This window comes from Macrosteles quadrilineatus, unplaced genomic scaffold (genome assembly GCF_028750875.1).
Source record: "Macrosteles quadrilineatus isolate MER2022 unplaced genomic scaffold, UCM_ALF_1.0 Scaffold_1__1_contigs__length_201487025, whole genome shotgun sequence".
In the NCBI taxonomy this organism is placed as follows: domain Eukaryota; kingdom Metazoa; phylum Arthropoda; class Insecta; order Hemiptera; family Cicadellidae; genus Macrosteles; species Macrosteles quadrilineatus.
In genome coordinates this window covers 147,556,098-147,575,316 of record NW_026542594.1, presented here as the reverse complement: position 1 = coordinate 147,575,316, position 19,219 = coordinate 147,556,098, and the positions used below count along the sequence as shown (strand labels likewise).

The 19,219-nt window shown below is 33.5% G+C and overlaps 1 protein-coding gene across 1 annotated transcript in view; it reads left to right on the top strand.

Moving 5' to 3' along the window:
* The first annotated feature begins 4,540 nt into the window (after window positions 1-4,540).
* Window positions 4,541-19,219, top strand: part of LOC128986893 (uncharacterized) — a 50,505-nt gene continuing 35,826 nt past the window's right edge. The window contains exons 1-6 of the mRNA XM_054407499.1: window positions 4,541-4,593; window positions 10,451-10,500; window positions 11,962-12,128; window positions 13,742-13,902; window positions 17,572-17,731; window positions 18,155-18,428. Coding sequence (XP_054263474.1) covers window positions 4,556-4,593; window positions 10,451-10,500; window positions 11,962-12,128; window positions 13,742-13,902; window positions 17,572-17,731; window positions 18,155-18,428 — 850 coding nt within the window. The 5' untranslated portion in view covers window positions 4,541-4,555. The remainder of the gene's footprint in view (window positions 4,594-10,450; window positions 10,501-11,961; window positions 12,129-13,741; window positions 13,903-17,571; window positions 17,732-18,154; window positions 18,429-19,219) is intronic.

Sequence of the window (19,219 nt, the reverse complement as noted above, 5' to 3'; positions counted from 1 at the left end):
AGATTCTTGAGAGCGGATTATGTGATTGTAGTATCTTTAAAATAAAGTATTTTCTTTAAATTATAGATTTATCATTTCCTAAAGTTTTAAGATAAAAATATAAACATATCATACTAATATTATATGGTAATAAAACAACAAATAATAAAAGTTAAATGACTTTCCGATCCATCTCAATGATTTAGTTTCTGGTAGTCATACCTGTTAAGTTACATCATGTTGAATTTGATGAATAAAGTATAAAATTTAACAAATAAAAATCAAGTGACTTTGTTTATTAGTTTACAATACAATGATTATAGAATCATCATAATGCTTCATAAATCAGTGATGAAACTGCATGTGTAACTGATTTTCTACAGTAACCCAAAAAGTCTGAAACCTTTATCACAACCTCATGATTATCAAGTTGCTGCAAAAGCATGGGGGAAGTTGAAAGTATATTTCAAATTCTTTTTATTTTACACTGCCACACAACAGTTTGAAACTGCTTATTCACTACAGTATATGGAAAATTTGTTAAAATTTAAAGAAAAAATAAATATAACATGTATAAAACTGTGTGGTAGGTTAATTTTCAAAGGTGATACTGATGAATATAGATAATATGTTATCAGGTTCTGCAATCATAGTAAAAGCAACCCGTAATCTCCCTCCAGAGCTAATGAAAAATGCCTTTTTCATTAGCCTTCATTTCTCCCTGCCTGTTTTCAAAGTTCTGAATTGGAGCAGTGGAATATTAACTTATTATTATTGTCTGCATCACAACAAAAAACAAAATATGTTACAGAGTATGCATTACGAAACGAGATTATTAAAAATAGATTATATTAGCCGAGTAGTAGTCCATTTTTAGCCCATATAAAACAGTATGTTTATTAACACTGTTGGGATACCACTGATTAGGTATATCACTTATTTCATGTACTAAAACGTATTTACTATGCTATTATTAGGTAGCTTAAAGGAACTTTTTATAACTTAGTCATACCCAACTTATTTTTATTTTCAATTATTTTTAGTTATACCTGTGTCAAAAAAAGCTGAGGTAAAACTCTACTAGTACTATTATAAAATGATCATGGTTCTGTCTATTTGTCTCTTTATCACATATAGCCTAAATAACTGAATAAATAATAAGGTAACATTTCATAAAAAGATATCTACTACAAAGAGAGGGTGTAACTGAAATGTTGCCGTATTGGTAATTTGACTTAAATGATTTCTCAGCTCTAAACAATTAGGCAGAGCTTCCGACGACTTTGAATAGTCTCCATGGAAACGGTAAGAAAAACTACATTTTCTATTTCTGTATGCTACAAATCTACAGGGAAACACTTTACTAGCAGGTTATCGATCCTAGAAAGGCAAGCTAAATTGAATGTAAGAAAGTTGTGCAGCGAGGAAATTAGTGGGAAATAAACTTTACAATTAACTAACTCATATTTCCTCATGTTGGTAAACCTTAGATACTTTGAGATAGCAATGTGTGTGCAATTATCTGACATTTGTGCTATCAAAACAAAGGAAAGCACTGAGGTACAAATTAGTCACTTGACACACACTGATAACACCATTGTCAAAGGGAACGATGTTCGTTGACGAAGCCAAGACCGCAAATAGATACACGTTTCCGTGAATGATGCTAAAGAACGTCAGGTTTTGGTGGCTGGACTAGGTCTACCTCACTTTGGGTTGCCCCAGCTATGTTGGCTTCAATTTATAACCAATTACATGAGAATATTCACAAAAACAATTGACATGTTCTACAATATCATGATTATTGATTAGGAAATTAATTTAAGTGAATATGAACATTTCAAAACAAAACTGTCATAGTATACGTTTCGTGTCCAGACCGAGCTTTTTTGAATGGTCATCAGTCGTTCTTTGGAAATATTTGGAAATTAAAGTATGTAGATTGCATAAAAAACACAATTTTAACTAAGTCTAAGATATCATTATTTAAGGAATTCTTGTATCTGGTACTCTCCCTCTACTCTAATACGAGCTATGTTTGTTTCTTTGTTTGAAGTTCATTGATGGCGATGGTGAGTTAATGTTGTTCAAAGGTTTATTGCGGACATTTTCCATCACGATGGTAAAAACAATACACAACGTTTCGGGATCTGGAATCTGATCCCGTCCTCAGGTGAAAAAACTTAACTAACAAATTACAACTAACAATACACAAACGCCCAACCTAAGTTTTAATACACTACAGAGGGTAGCAGTAAAAAAAAACTGGAGGGGTCGTGATGGAAAATGTGCGCAATAAACCTTTGAACAATATGTTTGTTTGTCTGTCTGTAATATATATCTCGAAATCCAGCGGAAGGATTTTGATTACATTTTGGAATTAGGGACTTATGGGCCTAAAAATATGATTGACGACATCCACTACCTTAGGAAAATTCTTATTTCGCTACATAACTCATTTGAAAATTTAAAAAAATTACATTTGCCCTACTAGTTTGGTTGAACAAAATGACAAAGAAAAAGTAGACAAAAGACTTGTCAAATGTGTTTATAGCCATCCTCATTACACTAGCAAATTAAAAAATTCAGTACGAAGGGAAAAACATCAGGGTTAACTATTAAGCAAAGATTACCCTGGAGATTAGGCCTACTCGATGTAGGAGAACATAATTCCGTTCAAATACTGTTTCTCGAAGTACTGAGGAGGCATTCCAACAAAACTAATTACATCTGGGGGTATAACTGGCATAAAACTATTAATGTATGCTAAATCCCTATGAAAAAAACAACAGACAGAATCTCAATTTCTTTAGTAGTGTAGTAGTACCTCACAGTACACATACAGTAGTAGTAAAAAATTGTTGTCTCAAGCCATTTTGAAACTATAGGCTATGTAATATGATTTTGTTTCTATCAGATTTTTATCTGCTGTCAATGGTGGGCGTAAAGTCAAACAACGGGTTTCAATGACTTGATGGGAGAAAAATTCTGTGTGAGAAGCACTTAAACTAGCAAGATCATAAAAGTGTATCTTATTTTTGTTTAGTTGCATACTTTTACATTACAGAATTGTTATTATTTCAGTTATAAAATGTCTATGATTTGTAATAAAAATGTTTTAGTAAATTATAAATTGCCTGTTTTACAATATTGTTTTAGTGATTCCCAGCAAGGCTCGGTCCCCCATTACTGACATGTAAACAGACAATTTTGTTTACGTTAAATCATGTAATCCCGTCTCGATTGAAATCTCAAAGTAATTTATATTAATATGTGGTTTTCATTCCCCAATTCATCGCTAATATGAAAGCAACTTTAAACAATCCAATTAGCTTTTTCCAAGTACATATTGGGCAGTGTTTACTCACTGTACCGTATTCTTATAAGGTAAATCATGAGGCAGCTTAAACTTTATTCTACACATCTACAGCATTAAAAATGTATATTAGGCATCCAGTCATATATTAGGCGTTTTTTAGCACATAAAACATACTACTATAGTATTATAGGTTATAGTATTATATTTTCTGTGGTTTTAGGTGGAAATAATTCCCCTAAAACTCTGCACATGAGTAGTACCAGTACCATAGACTAAAAAGGAAACTAGTAGGCCTACCCAGTAAAACATACCAAAAATCAACATTCGTGCATGCTGTGCTACAGAAACCGGTGTGGTTTAAATTTAAAATAATTCTTAATGCTGACTTTTGTAATAGAAATATTTGTTTAGTTTTGGATGAAGTTGAGCCCCATATGGGTATTGCATATCTAATGTGAACAATAATTAACGAATGATATACAGTCCAGTAATACGTCTTCCCTACAGAACATAGACGAGCTTCTTGGTAATAAATAATTTGGGAAAGTTCTTTTTACATAAATGCTCAATATATGGGTTGAAATTTAAATTTTGGCCTATAAGTCCTAGGAATTTGATTGTTTCTACTTCTTCTACATATATATTGATCATCAATAAAATATGAAAATGTTTTGAAAATATTTTTTGATATCTTTTTCTTATTTGATCTCCGATTGAAAATGTCATAATTTTTTTTAGTAAGATTAGTTTCCAAATGGTTTTCCACGAAGCATTGTTCTAGTTCATTTGCTCCTTCAAAATATTTAATTTCGGATTCTTCTCTATATTGGCCGGATATCAATAAGGTCGTGTCAATAGAAAATAATATAACTTCAGATAAGTTTCATTTATATGGCACAACATTTATTATATGATAAATAAAATTGGACCTAGTACGAAACTTGTAGGACACCAGGGGCCCATTTCATAATAAAGTACAAACTAATATTATTAGTAGCCTAAATCAGCTGATCGCCCAATGCAAATCTAAAGGAAATTACAAGTTACTAGTTGTAACTTGTAACTTGTAGTTTATTATGAAATGGGCCTGGTTGTGTTTGAGGTTTTATCTTAATTGTAATATTTTACATAATTACTATTATCAATAAATGTAATGTGGGGGGAGTTATGTGGTTCGTTCCCCAGGTTGTTAGACGTCGTATTGTAGGTAAGTTGCGATAGCTCACTTCACGTCCACTGGTAGACACTGGTAGTTCTATGTCCGCCACCGTGCCAGACATGGCCACATCAGCTGGGTAAGTAAATACAGACTAAATCCAAATACTTATAGATTTATTCATGTGGAATGTGGATCTCCTCAACCTTAAAATGGAAAGACAACCGTAAGGTGTATTTCTCTCCGGTATAATAATGTTTCGTTGTTTAGTATTGACTTATTGTTATTTTTCCCAACTTTTACTAAAGTTTTACAACCAAAAATTTACAAACTATTACTGGATTTTGTTAACATTAATACACTCAAATACGAAACTTGGTCACATAAATTATTTTGGTTTTTTAGTAGGTTTGATAAATAAATCTTAATGTAGTTTCAAACGTATTGTCCAATTTATAAAATGACTCCCCTTTTATTTTTTATTTTATTTGGTTGGATACATATTCATTTCGCCTTAGTGTAGTATGCCTTGAGTAATTTCGTCGGTTGATCCATTATTCGTTTTATAGTCAGCTATACTCGGTCAGTTTCGGATGGTCAGTTCAGCTCATTCACATACAATTCAATACTAGCCGAATCCGAATCGAACGATAGAATCATCCTTAATCGGTGATGAAAATGGCAACAGATCTGTTAGTTTAGCTACATAGGGTGTCCCGGAACTCTCTACCAATATTTTAGGGCATTGCTCCTGGGTAAGAAACATACATAAATATCACATTTAAATTGTCCTGAAGTCCTTAGTTACTCACGCAGCAGCCATTTTGTTTTTTCCAGTTATTAATTTTTTTCTAAAGAATGGTTAAACATACGAAATGGAAACTTTGCACAAACATGTATGACAACTAGACAAAGCTACAAAAAAATTATGACGATTTTTCAAACTCACAAAACAAAATGGCGGAAATTTAAGATTTTTATAGAATCAACGGTTTTTGAGATAATTAAGAAACAAAATTTTAAATGGACGCCATTTTGTTTTATGAATTTGAAAAATCTTTATAATTTTTTTTTAGTTTTGTATAGTTGTCATTAATGTTTGTGCAAAGTTTCCATTTCGTATGTTAAACCATTCTTTAGATAAAAATTAATAACTGAAAAAAACAAAATGGCGGCTGTGTGAGTAACTAAGGACTTCCGGACAATTTAAATATGATATTTAGGTATTTTTCTTACCCAGGAGCAATGCTCAAAAATATTGGTAGAGAGTTCCGGGACACTCTGTATAATGTAAACAATTTGCAGACTATTGTGTTGGCATACATGATTGGTTCGTGAAATTCTTGTTTACGAATTTTTAATAAATTATTATTTGTAAGCTGCATAGAGTACACTATGTGCAAAGACATAATTGAAATCCATCCTTATCATGACAGAATAATAGAAAATGCACATGTCAATTTCATTTTTAGTAAAATACGTTTTCCCTTACCCTTATACCCCTCATCATTTGACGTGCTTCAGTCCTATAGTATACCTATTCCTTTAAAGCACTACCTCTCCAGAGAGTCATCAACGAGCACAACCCCGTCCTAAACTGATTTGAGCCATGTTTATGGCGTTTGGAGTTACGGTACAATGCTTTAAACTGTATAATGTTTTTAGCTGTTTGACAAACGTCAATTGGTGGCTGTAACTTTCAGTTTTGCTGGCAATGCCAGCTGTCATCGTCATTTGGGGACCGAGCCCGTTTTTACATCCCTAGGGCCGCAAAATCAGCTGCCCGCTTACTTTCTTAAAACATAAATGCATATTAAATAATAAACACATAAAACACAATCAGTATCCATAACATTGCAATAGAATGTTTTTGTCATCGCTGCCTAGCAACTATTTATCATTATTTTGGCTCAATTCCTCAAATTATGTCTTCACATAACCTTAAATTTGTTGTTGTGTTGACTATCAGTGTGCATTATTTATTTTGGCGAATAGTGGTAATATAGTATAGTGTGGTGAAAAATAGCGTTTTCACCACACGCTTCACCACGTTTTCGCCACGAAAAATAGCGAAAAAACCACCACGGACCGAAATGGTTTTGCAGCTCTCGATCGTTTTAAAAACTATCTCGAGCCGGCAAAACATCATTTTCGGCCCTAGGTACGAAAAATCACATCCCAAATGTTTGGTTGATCGCCGACACTACATTAAACACAGGTTAAATAGATTACGGCAGAGTAAAAACCCATCCTTCCATCGCAAAAGATAAAATTTTTAGATGTCCCGGTTGAAGGCTAAAATATCCTTCTCAACAGCTTGTTTAACCAAATGCTACATCTTAAAGTAGATTCAACACAAATAAGATTGTTAATTTTGGCATGAGGAATTCAATGCAACCATAATAAAATAAGAACATTTCAATTATTCGCATTAACTAGCGATACCGGTATTTAACCAGTAAATCACGCCAGTTTACCACCGTGACACGTATATGCCGATAGTAGCATATCTTAGTCGTTAGTTGTTGAATGTGTGTGATTTAACAGCCGGCTAGCCTATTTTATATGTACACTGTAACTATCCATATTTGTCCATCCTATCCGTATTTTCCTTTATGAATTAGTTTATTGTTATTGAAATAACATTAATATTGATTTACAAATCTCAATGTTTTTAACAGCAAGTATAGATATAGGCCTACCTTTTACGCTAGTAGGTCTAATACCTGATTTTAATGAATGAGAAAAAGGTAAACTTATTCAGTAAACGTGCATAGTTGAATAGCCAACAAGACAACTAGATTTTCTTAGTTAATATTCGTTAAAATTGTGTTAGTGCAAAAGCAAAAAAACTTCCCATACAAGTTAAAAACTAACCATTTCGAGGATAAGATGGATTAGCTTTTGGTTCCTCAAAGGAATATTCGTTCTAATAATTCTACATTTACGAGTAGATGCTGCATAGCTTCTACAGAAGTCTTGTTCGTATTGTCCACACTCAAGCTGTTTTTATACATACTCGTAATTGCACAGTGTATTAAGTAAAACGAATTATCTTCCTACTTATGTAAAGTCCGTGTGCTTGTATACAATGAATTAGAATTAGAAGCCTGAAACAGAAAACACTGCGTGTGATACTTGTAGATGATAATATCCCATGACCGCGGGAGATACGTTTATTAAATTTATACTACATTACAATATAGCTTTTTAAGAGTACATATATTATTGGATTTAGTTTCGCTTAATAAAAATACATTTTCATCATTCTAAATATACGAAATAGTTCATTTCCGCAGGTCTTCGCATGTCTTTGACGGTTCCGTTATTTTTAGAAACTGACGTGAACCAATCCCATGTCATTATATCTATTACGTAGTTTTAGTTGCAGACCTTCGGAACAAAATGTTGCATCATAATAATTTTCTTTAGACATGCAAAATACGGGAAATCATTACTATTAACTAAAGTGGACCACGCAAAATGTTCTGATAGGGATATTGCGTAAGCTGGGTAAAACACCTTATTTTATTGGGAAAAATAGGCAACATATTTGAATACATAAAGGGAGATTAAATTTCAACAATCAATAGAAGAGCGACAATTTTTGACAGTGGCAACTATACCATTCAGTTGTTGGTAGCCTCCGGATTACATTGAATAAAAAAATTTTGTAAATGCCTGCTTCTTGTAATCCAAAAATGTTGTTACGATGACGCAACTAGTTTCGACTTCTCGCGAAGCCATCTTCGGGCGTCCAGGGGATGTCAAAATCATTTCATCAGAAGGTCGTCGATATACACATGTTGTACATTTATATACGGACATGTAGCCAATACTGCTGGAAGTACCGGCTAACATTTTTGAAACATTGTAGGTAGGAGCATATTTTAAAGTTAACTAATAAGGGTCTGATGGACGACACATTCTTCTTGTGTATTTTCGGGATCCCTTTCATTTCAGGTGCTTTGGAATTTAGGATGTTTCTGTCGACATTCTTCGGGAATCACTATGGTGCATCTCTTCACGACACCGGACAGTTCTTTTTGGTACATATGCGTTGACAAATAATCTTCTTTGTTAGCTCATTGTAGTTTTTTCTTTGGTAAAATTTCCAGTCTTCTTTATCTATTCTTTAATTTTAAAGACTACGATGGAACTTTTGTCTGCTTTCACAACGATTGAGATAGGGCCTATTCTCTTCCAGTTTCTTCTTTATTTGTTGCATGTCTTCAGTTCTTTATTTTTACTGGGATCTATGGGTCCTTGGCTGGTGAAAGCATTGGCTATCACGTCCTTCCGAACGGTAATGGTCTACATCTCTGAGTGACTTTACATTTACTTCAACTTCAGTAGCTAGTAGTTTGTTTTGTTCTTCTTCTTCATTGGGAAATTGTACTTCATTCCGTAGTTCAATATTTTCGTTTCTTCTTCACCAAATTGAATGTCTGTATAGTGCAGTAAAAATAAGAGAAAAATTTCATAAACCTAAAAAAAATTAGCACAACCGGGGAATTTGGTACAAATGTTGGGTGTACCTTCCTTTTGAACATGTTAAAAGTCCCCTAAAATTGAAGCTGTGCTACGGCCGCCATATTGGAAAATGGCGGCATATTTCAGTATTTTTCGCTATAGTGACTTTATTATTAGAGATACAGGAAAAAGATAAGTATACAAAATGTAGGTCATTTAAAAATACACATTTTTGTATTTACCATCTTTCTCTAAACCCAACGGTTTTTTAGTTATTTGTTATTAAGTATATTTAGTTTTTTTCTGTTTATCAAAAATAGGTGAAACACGTGAAAATTGACCGTTACTTTCAAGGATTATGATAATTTATCCCATTTAGTTAAATAGTGTGATACTATAAAATCTAAAAATTTAAGCTTATTTTATAAGTAAAACAACTCTGCCACAGCAAACCTTCAGACTCAGCAAATTTCCATTTGATTGGATGTTTTATTAATTGTATTTAAATAAAATTAGATTCAACAGGTACCTAGGTTTGCTGCTATAGGTAGGTTATTATAGTGTGTTTTTTTTTTAGTAAAATATCAATAACTTAGTATAAAATAATTAATTTTCCAAGTTTTATCATAATAAATCTATAAACAAACAAACTGCAACAGTTAACTAATTAATAATAATAGCATGTTAGCTTAAGATTTACAATTTACAAATTTAAATATACAAATTTTTGTTGTGTTTACTAAAAAGATGGCGATTATTCGTCACGATTCGAATACTAACCGAAGGGGTTTTCAAAAGGAGATGAAGCAAGTAATTTAAGTACTGTGATATTAACTCGTACCAAGTATCGGAAATATTGTATGCAGTGAGGAAATCAACCATATTTTGTAAACTACGCAATAGTCATATTAATATTTTATACTCATATTTACCCATTTAATAAATTAACATTTTAATATTTTAATGGCTTACCACTATCACTCTGATATCAACTAAGTGGGATGAATAATTGTCGTAAACATTGAAAGTAACCGTCGATTGCGATGGGTTTCACCAATTTTTGATAAATAAAACAAACTATACTATACCATACTTAATTAATCACCAACATGAACTAGACACGAAAAACTGATTGACTGATTGACGACAGGTTAGTAACCTCATTTTATATCAAAAATTACAAGTCCTAAAAAAAGTTATAATGTTCAGTCTTGAACATTCAGCTAAATTTCCTCTTTGAACGACATGTATAGATGTCATTCAACATACTTCTATTGTACTTACAATACATAGTATATTAGATTACAATTGTACACCTATCTAGATTCTATGATCCGAATGAGGACAAAACACGGGGTTGATACTGGAATGGTATAAAACAACTACAACATAATACTCCAATACTTGAGGATTCATGAGACTGAAAAACTACTCAACCTGAAGGTTATCTGAGTTTGCAAGATTGCTGTTCGGAAATATTTACGATTGTGATAAAACCTAAGTAAAATTTTGAAATGTTTCAGATACAACGATGAAACTGCCTGTTTTATTCTGAACGGGGAATTGCATTCACGTAAGTTTTTTTTAATTACGAGATAACTTGTACACACGAAAATGCCAGTGGATTAAAATCGAGCATAGACTCAGAACTAATTGTCTACTTTAGGCTACCTCAAACTCACAATTTTCTGAACAACAATCACCCTAATTAAACTCATTATTAAAGTATGGTTATATACTGAGATCACTTGACTTGCCAATGATTTCAAATTAAGTCCATAATAACTCATAAATACGTTCATTTACTTCAAAAGTTGTTTATGTATTGTCTTACTTGTACATATTACTTAAGGATACGACATGCTGTATATCTACAACATGCGCCTGCCGTTTTGCTGGTACAATATAGTATATAAGCACACTTTAATTATTTGTCCAGGACCGGATTTATAAAAATACATGCCAATAGGGTCCACATTTATACATTTATTAGTGCGGGCCATGAGCTCGTGGTGGTTTACGAGGTATAAAATACCCCCCGCCCACAAACAAGCAGGGTTTCAGTGGCCTAAAGGAATTCAGTTTTGTTTGGGATGAATAATATATCACTTTGGTTAACATATATTATATGGATAAGATTTTAAGGCATAGGTACCCATCTTTATATCGTAAGTTTAAAACTAGGATTATTTTTAAATCAAGATTAGCCACAACAGTAGGTTAACATATCATTTTAACACTTTATTGTACATTTGTAGGCCAATAAGAAAAGGCCAAATCGGTTTTATTTATTATTTTTGATGGTCTTGTAATAAATATGTAGGTGCAGTGTAGTGAGGCAGGACACGTAGAAACAGCGTTTTCTCTGATTATCCATTGGAATTTTATGTTTCCCGAGTTTCACTTTTAGCTCATCAATTTCTGTATGGGTTTTTTACAAATTTGAATAAAATACACATCGGCTTTGTCTTATGCGGTGGAAGGTGTGATCACGGTGAAATCGTGAACATCGTCCACGGTCACATCATCGTTTTCCATGATTGTGGCAAAATCTAGAACATCTCCGACCATTGTGGTGTAACCGTAAGCGACTCCTGTCACCTGTGATCTCGGCGAAATTGCGAAAATCATCCACGTTCACATCTCGCAGTCGTGCGGACACCGTCGTCGTTTTACGTTATCGTGAGCATGTTCCGTGGACGTGAGGACACCGTTATCGTTTACTGCGATCGCGACAAAATGTGGAGCTTCTCCCACGATTGTGTTAAAATCGTGAACATCCATTATGTTAGTCAGGTGATTGTGAGCATCCCCACAATAAAAAATGTATCACTAACACTGAAGCCATTGAACATACTATCTACGATACCCAGTGACATTACTTTGTAAATTGATATGTGGTTTTGGCCCTGGTCAAAACGTGCACCAATTAAAAAATAAAATCCTTATTCTAATGTCACCAAGAACAAAAACAAATCTTACAACGGTATTGGTATTAACTAAAAATATTTGACAGGCGACAATGGTGTTTCAGTGACTTCAGTGCCAGTGGAGACCTCCCTCAACACATACATCAGACAGTATGCCAGACTGAAGGGTACCAAGTTCATGTGTCGAGAGGGAGGTTGTGGTGTCTGCGTCGTGTCCCTGCACTACATACATCCCGCCACTGGTGAGGAGATGACAGTGTCAGTCAATTCGGTAAGACTTTTTATTGCTAGCCATTATGTTAAGTGTTAACCAATATACACTAGGACTGTTCAAGGATGTTTTGGGTCTATTATCAGCATATTCGCAAATACATTAGGGGTTAATTTAGATTGCTTTCTCCTCTCTTAAAATGCTAATTAAAAAATTTACCGTGTATCCTACACAGTAAACAATAAGACTTATAAAGAAAGATTTCACTGTTATATGGTAGGCCTACATAAGTTGCAATGGATGCTACGATCACATTGGTATTATGTAATCGTTGGGCGGCCTAGGAAGTTTAAACCCCTTATCTAAATATAAAGAAACCCTGCTAACACCGTAATGGCTGCCTAGGAAGTTTAAACCCCTTATCTAAATATAAAGAAACACTGCTAACACCGTAATGGCTGCCTAGGAAGTTTAAACCTCTTATCTAAATATAGAGAAACACTGCTAACACCGTAATGGCTGCCTAGGAAGTTTAAACCCCTTATCTAAATATAAAGAAACACTTCTAACACCGTAATGGCTGCCTTAGAAAGTTTAAACCCCTTATCTAAATATAAAGAAACACTGCTAACACCGTAATGGCTGCCTAGGAAGTTTATAAACCCCTTATCTAAATATAAAGAAAATAATTTTACTTCTCTAGTATTGAGTTACTATTCTGAAATGAATTATAGATGTGTAACTATTTTATACAGATAAAAAAAACAACATTATTATTTTCCAAGTTTTCTTTCCGTCGTGAAACAGGGGTATAGCAGCTCCTATGGTACTAAGGTACATACAGAACATACAGTGAACAGTGATATACCAACAAATCCTTTAGAATGACTCGTTAGTTAATCAGTTAGTTTAATCAGTTTGTAACTTAAATTAGAGTCTTTCTGTTTTTTTCTTCTCGCATGTATTATGATTAGGAAACTTAACTTAACTATACTCCGCGCCAAAGCTGGTGGCGGCTGAGGGATTAGGACGGCCAGGTCGGTGAGCAGGTCCCACCTATGTAGTCCTAATCCCTCAGCCGCCACCAGCTTGGTGGAGTATAAACCCAAATTACAATTTAATGTTATTGTGTTAATGTCCCAAACATAATTGGCTAGATGGAGATATCCATTGCTTATGAAATCTCAAGGGTGAAAACCTTAAGTATCAATGAATTGCTGTGATATTGATTGAGATGATAGTTATAAATATTGATGAAGCTGGAAAAGTGAATTTAGTTCATTGCCTCAAATTTAAATCCTGTCACTCTGTCAGTACTAAATGCCCAAAAGGCACAATTTCACAGAAAATATCAACGTCCACACACAAAAGACAATATCAAGTGTTTGTTATTAATAAACTACCACAAGTCATAACAAGAGGTAAAACTTATTTTTCTTTAATTGATCTTCTTTTATTTTATAAATTCACCCTCAAATTGTATACAAAGTAAAATACCATCATAAGATGAAAATCAATGAAGGTATGTAAAACATGTAAGAAAAGTGAAAGGATATGCATAAAAATACTATTTTTTTTATAAGTAATCCAGTGGCACATTATTCTTTACAGATGCACAATTAATTGTGATATGTATAATTCAATTTCACAAAACATAACACATATTATTTTAGTGTATGTTCCCGGTTTACGCCTGTCACGGCATGGAAGTAACCACAGTGGAAGGAATCGGCAGCAGACAGAAAGGATACAATGAGATTCAGACCAGACTGGCTCACTTCTATGGCACTCAGTGTGGCTACTGCACACCGGGATGGGTCATGAGTATGTACAGGTAAAATATTGTAAATACCGGTACTAGTCCAGGCGCTGAGGGGGTTTGAGCATGCATAAAAGTGTAACGAAATTTGACTTTTGATTGTTGCTATGGGTACCTAGTAGATGAAGAAAATCGATGTTGTCGCATTTCTAGGTGGTTAATAACATGGGGGGGAGGGGGGGAAGTTGGGGGGCCACCCGGGGGGCCGCCGCGCACAAAATAGCTTATATCTCGAGAACCAAAAGTCATATGAATACGTTAGACATGTCAAACTGTGCAGAAAAATGCATTCTACAAATAAATTATGTGGTAGTTTCACGGAAATTGACAAGAAGTTACTAAAAATTATATTTTTTAAATGTACGATAAGTATAATCAGGAGGATAATGGTTTTTGTTGTTGTTTAGAACCACTAATTTTTTAATTGACAACTTTTGAGAGTAGTACACAATAGGTAAATAGTACTTCTGTATAATGAAACTATTGCGGTACATAACTTAACAGCTTTACAATCCTCAGATCCAATAAACATAACACAAACAAAGGCGCAAAACGAGTCGCGGTCATTGTTCCTGCTGCCGTAACTATTAATGGCGAGTACAGTTCAAGCTGAGACTTATATTACACTTTTAGAAAGATGGAGATTCTGAGGATTCATTTTCATATATATATATAAAATAGTATTGAGCGACCATTATGTAGCGGGAAATATAGTTTGTAAAAGAAGAGAGTTCAAAATATATTTTGGTGGTGGATCGTTTCCATCACCATCTGAAACTGCAATAAATTCCCTACAATTTATACATCTCCGAATCTGAGGTTGGTTATAACAATTTTATGTAGTTTTGAAAAGGTCATAAAAATTATGTTTTCGTAAAAAAATGTTAACATTTCACATTCTGACGTAAATTACTCAGGAAATTTTGATTTCAACTACATTTAACTATACATTTTTAGAAAGAGCTTTTACTCTTAAATTATGCAGTGTAACAAGGCTACAAATACAAGCTAGGAATACAATGGAAACTCCTTGTACAGTATCTAAACTTAAATTTATTTCATTACAATACAAAATCGATGGTAAAAGAAAAGAAATTAAGGGTTCACAATAAAAGATTACAAAGGGTGGCAAATGAATTTACTAAATTAGGCTTTAGGCTAGGCCTATTACAATAGTTCTAATTTAGGTTGAGGGGTTATATTGCATGGATCTTTATCTCAGGTGGGGTGATCGAGCGGCGTTTGAATTTAATCTTGTGATTATATATAGCCTTAATGTTATATATATTATTACATTATTATATATATATATATATATATATTATAATGTTTGTAACAAGGACGGATCCTTCTTTAATCAAATTTCACTAATTTATTCCAAATATATGCACTTTAAAAAAAATTTTATATTAAAATATGCAGTTTACAATTTATATCTTCATACTAGCTCAGCACTCTTAGAAGTGAGGGAGGCTTGATGCATTGTTGCATTCACATATGTCAATGCTGACTTTATCACGGAAAATTGTAGGCCACTGTTCACACATATATTATAACAATTTTCATTTGCCATAGAGCTAAATTTGAATTTTGACAAGTTATTTAAGTAAAATTATACAACAATTAAATACAATTTGGTAATTAAAATAGTTTGGTAGTTTTTTATAATTTTATTTTTATGCGTATTAAAAAAAAAAAACATTGATATTTCTACGTAAGGAATCATATTTTACACAACCTTAACATTTGGATAATATGGAAAAAACATTATTTTTATGATTTTTGCGGGTTGATTTAGACATTTCCAAGTTGAATAATCCAAAAATTTGCAAACCTCTTGCTATTACGCCTAAAAGCATTGCTGAAAAATATATATTTTTATATTATTATATTCTACATTTATCACTGAAACATAATATATAATAGATGTATAATAGACATCTACTTACATGGGCATGTAACTGTTCTCTGGTGAATTATATGGTACCACTACAAAAGGGCCAAAATATAACCACCACTGGTACCCAGATAGGGTCAAGGATTAAGAGATAAGAAGTAAAATTATAATGCTTCGAACTTCAACTATAACTTCAGCTGTTTAGGTCAATTAATTGTTAACGATTGGTGCGATGATTCGTTGCATTACTGTCAGAGACAATGAGGGGTAAAGAAAAAATAACCTCTCTTTTTAAGTTTTGAGTAGTGGTTTTTGGTAATTAAAATACTGTTGCAGGTTAATTAATGCACACAACTCGCGTAAATAGTGTTAACGACACTCGTAGAAGTTTTTAAGGCACTCGCTAAGGCTTGTATTTAACATTTTCTACTCGTATCGTTTACACTACCTTTACGCGATCGCCGAAACAGCTGTTGCACCAATTGTGCAGCCTGGTCAGGTGATGGAAACGTTCAACTACCAAATTTTGTATAAACTCTCTTCTTTTACAAACTATATTTCTCGATACATAATAGTCCCTCAATACTATTTTATACATATGAAAATGAATCCTCAGAATCTCCATCGTTCTAAAAAGTGTAATATAAGTCTCAGCTTGAACTGTACTCGCCATTAATAGTTACGGCAGCAGGAACAATGACCGCGACGCGTTTTGCGCCTTTGTTTGTGTTATGTTTATTGGATCTGAGGATTGTATAGCTGTTAAGTTATGTACCGCAATAGTTTCATTATACAGAAGTACTATTTACCTATAGTGTACTACTCTCAAAAGTTGTCAATTAAAAAATTAATGGTTCTAAACAACAACAAAAACCATTATACTCCTGATTATACTTATCGTAAATTTAAAAAATATAATTTTTAGTAACTTCTCGTCAATTTCTGTGAAACTACTACATACTCTATTTGTAGAATGCATTTTTCTGCACAGTTTGGCGTGTCTAACGTATTCATATGACTTTTGGTTCACGAGATATAAGCTATTTTGTGCGCGGCGGCCCCCCGGGTGGCCCCCCAACTTCCCCCCCTCCCCCCCATGTTATTAACCACCTAGAAATGCGACAACATCGATTTTCTTTATCTACTAGGTACCCATAGCAACAATCAAAAGTCAAATTTCGTTACACTTTTATGCATGCTCAAACCCCCTCAGCGCCCCGACTATACTATTGAAGGTACACTATCATTACATATTTAAAACATTCACTAGCAGATACATGGGTGTCTATCTAGGTTTTCCATAAGGGGGTTCTGGGGGTACAGAATAATCCATATATAGAGGGGCCAGGGGATCCTCCCGCACTACATTTAAAAATCTAGGTAAAAACTGTTGATTTTACGTATTTTGTACCCAAACTTTGTTAATCTATTGCTTTTTCCAACATAATTTTGGGTTTTTTAATTTGAAAACTTTACTTTCTTACTACTAACTGCTGTGGCCTCAGGTACCTCAAGTGGTACTAAGCCTTCTCATCACAATGCCCCCATTTATCTATATCTCTTGCCTCAACCTTCTTTCTCTTTGTTTTACTTTTATGTTTTTACAGCACAATCTATAATAAATGTGATTGGTGAGGTCTCATAGGATAACTCGGCCTCCACCCCTCCCCCAGCTCTTATTGATGGACGCCCACGAGCAGATATCCTCATCCTCCAGATACAAAGGTGTGTTACAGCTCACATGTTAAGACCTCAGTTTGTAACTATTGTCTATTTTTCTGTTGAAGCTTTCTGCAATCAAATCCAACGGCTACCATGAACGAAATTGAAGATTCCTTCTCAGGAAACCTATGTCGATGTACAGGCTACAGACCGATTTTAGACGCTTTTAAATCATTTGCTTCAGACAAAACTCAAGAATTGGAACAAAAGGTCTTGGACATTGAGGTAATGCAGTATTATGTAGAGTTACTATATGTTTCTGGATTGATCAAAATAATTTTCTACCTAGCTTTTTATAAGTAAGTCTCTAAAGGGTTTTCAAGAACATACAACCAAACTAATGGGGTTTCCACTGCAACCTTTTGTAGTCTTGTGTTTGAGACAAATGCATAACTCATAAAACCAGAGATCTGTGTATGCCAAGAATAGGTAATCGATCAATCTGGTAGCACATTGTATAACAGCTAGTTGCTAATTCATACACAGAATTTGACCGTTTTCATCTTTAATTTGGTACCGGTTGATATGTACAGTATTGGAAGCAAATTAAAATTAAAAATAGTTTATTAATTCATTCTCTGTATGATTCCATAAATAATATTTTTACATCGTCTACATAAAATATTCTTCAACAAATATTTTGCCCAGGATCTCTTGAAAACTCATAAAAAAAAGTTTGTCCAACGTCAAGAATCGGAAAAAGCCAGGCTGTGTAAGCCTGTAAACATCTCTCAAAGAAAGAAAGGAACAAAACAGAACTCTTTGATAACCTCAGAGAAAAAAAGCCAACCAAAGTTAAAAATAATGAACCCATCAGGACGAGGGCTATGGTACAAAGTGGTGGAAGTAGAAGAAATATTTGAGATCTTTGATATGTTGAATGGCAGAGAGTATATGCTGGTGGGGGGAAACACTGCACAGGGTAAGTATCAACAGAGACCAGTAGTATTTAGTCTTAAAATGCATGAACATTTTTCAATTAACTCATCTATTTATGATATAACGATAAAATATGTGAATGTTTATGAAAATAAAAATGTGTTAAGATCACACTCAATTATACACTCGCCCCCTTATTCAGATTAAAACACACACTCACGTTAGTGTGTAAGAACAGTGATAATTGGAATGTGTATTTCCTATCTAATTAGGCAAAAATAGTAAAATCTCTTCTTCTTATATTCACGGTGGGATAAACTAATGGGTAATCAATCAGTTTTGTAATCTATATTTGCCAATCTCACTGCATCACCATTTAAGTTAAGATGAAGAAGCAACCATGCATATTTAAACCGAAACATGGAAAGAGAGATGAGCTTGAGGTTGGTTTAATCTAACGGAAGCTAAGAAAGCCAGTTTGGTAATATAATGACTACTACCATCAGTCACTGTTCTAACACACTAACTTGAGTGTGTGTTTTAATCTGAATAAGGGGGTGAGTGTATGATAGAGTGTGATCATTTGTGTAGATTCAGATTCAGATTCTTTATTTGTCACAATACATTTTCCTCCCCAGCACAGCTGGTAAAACAGGTGACATGTCAACATCTTAAAAACTAAAAGCAAAATATACATGATACAATTGTTTTGTTGGCAAAAAATTAATCAAATGCCTTAATTTTATATACATATTTACATCATATTACAAAGTGTCACATAAGAAATCATTTACACAATAGTATACTTTGTTTAGCAGCAGGGACTGAACTTCT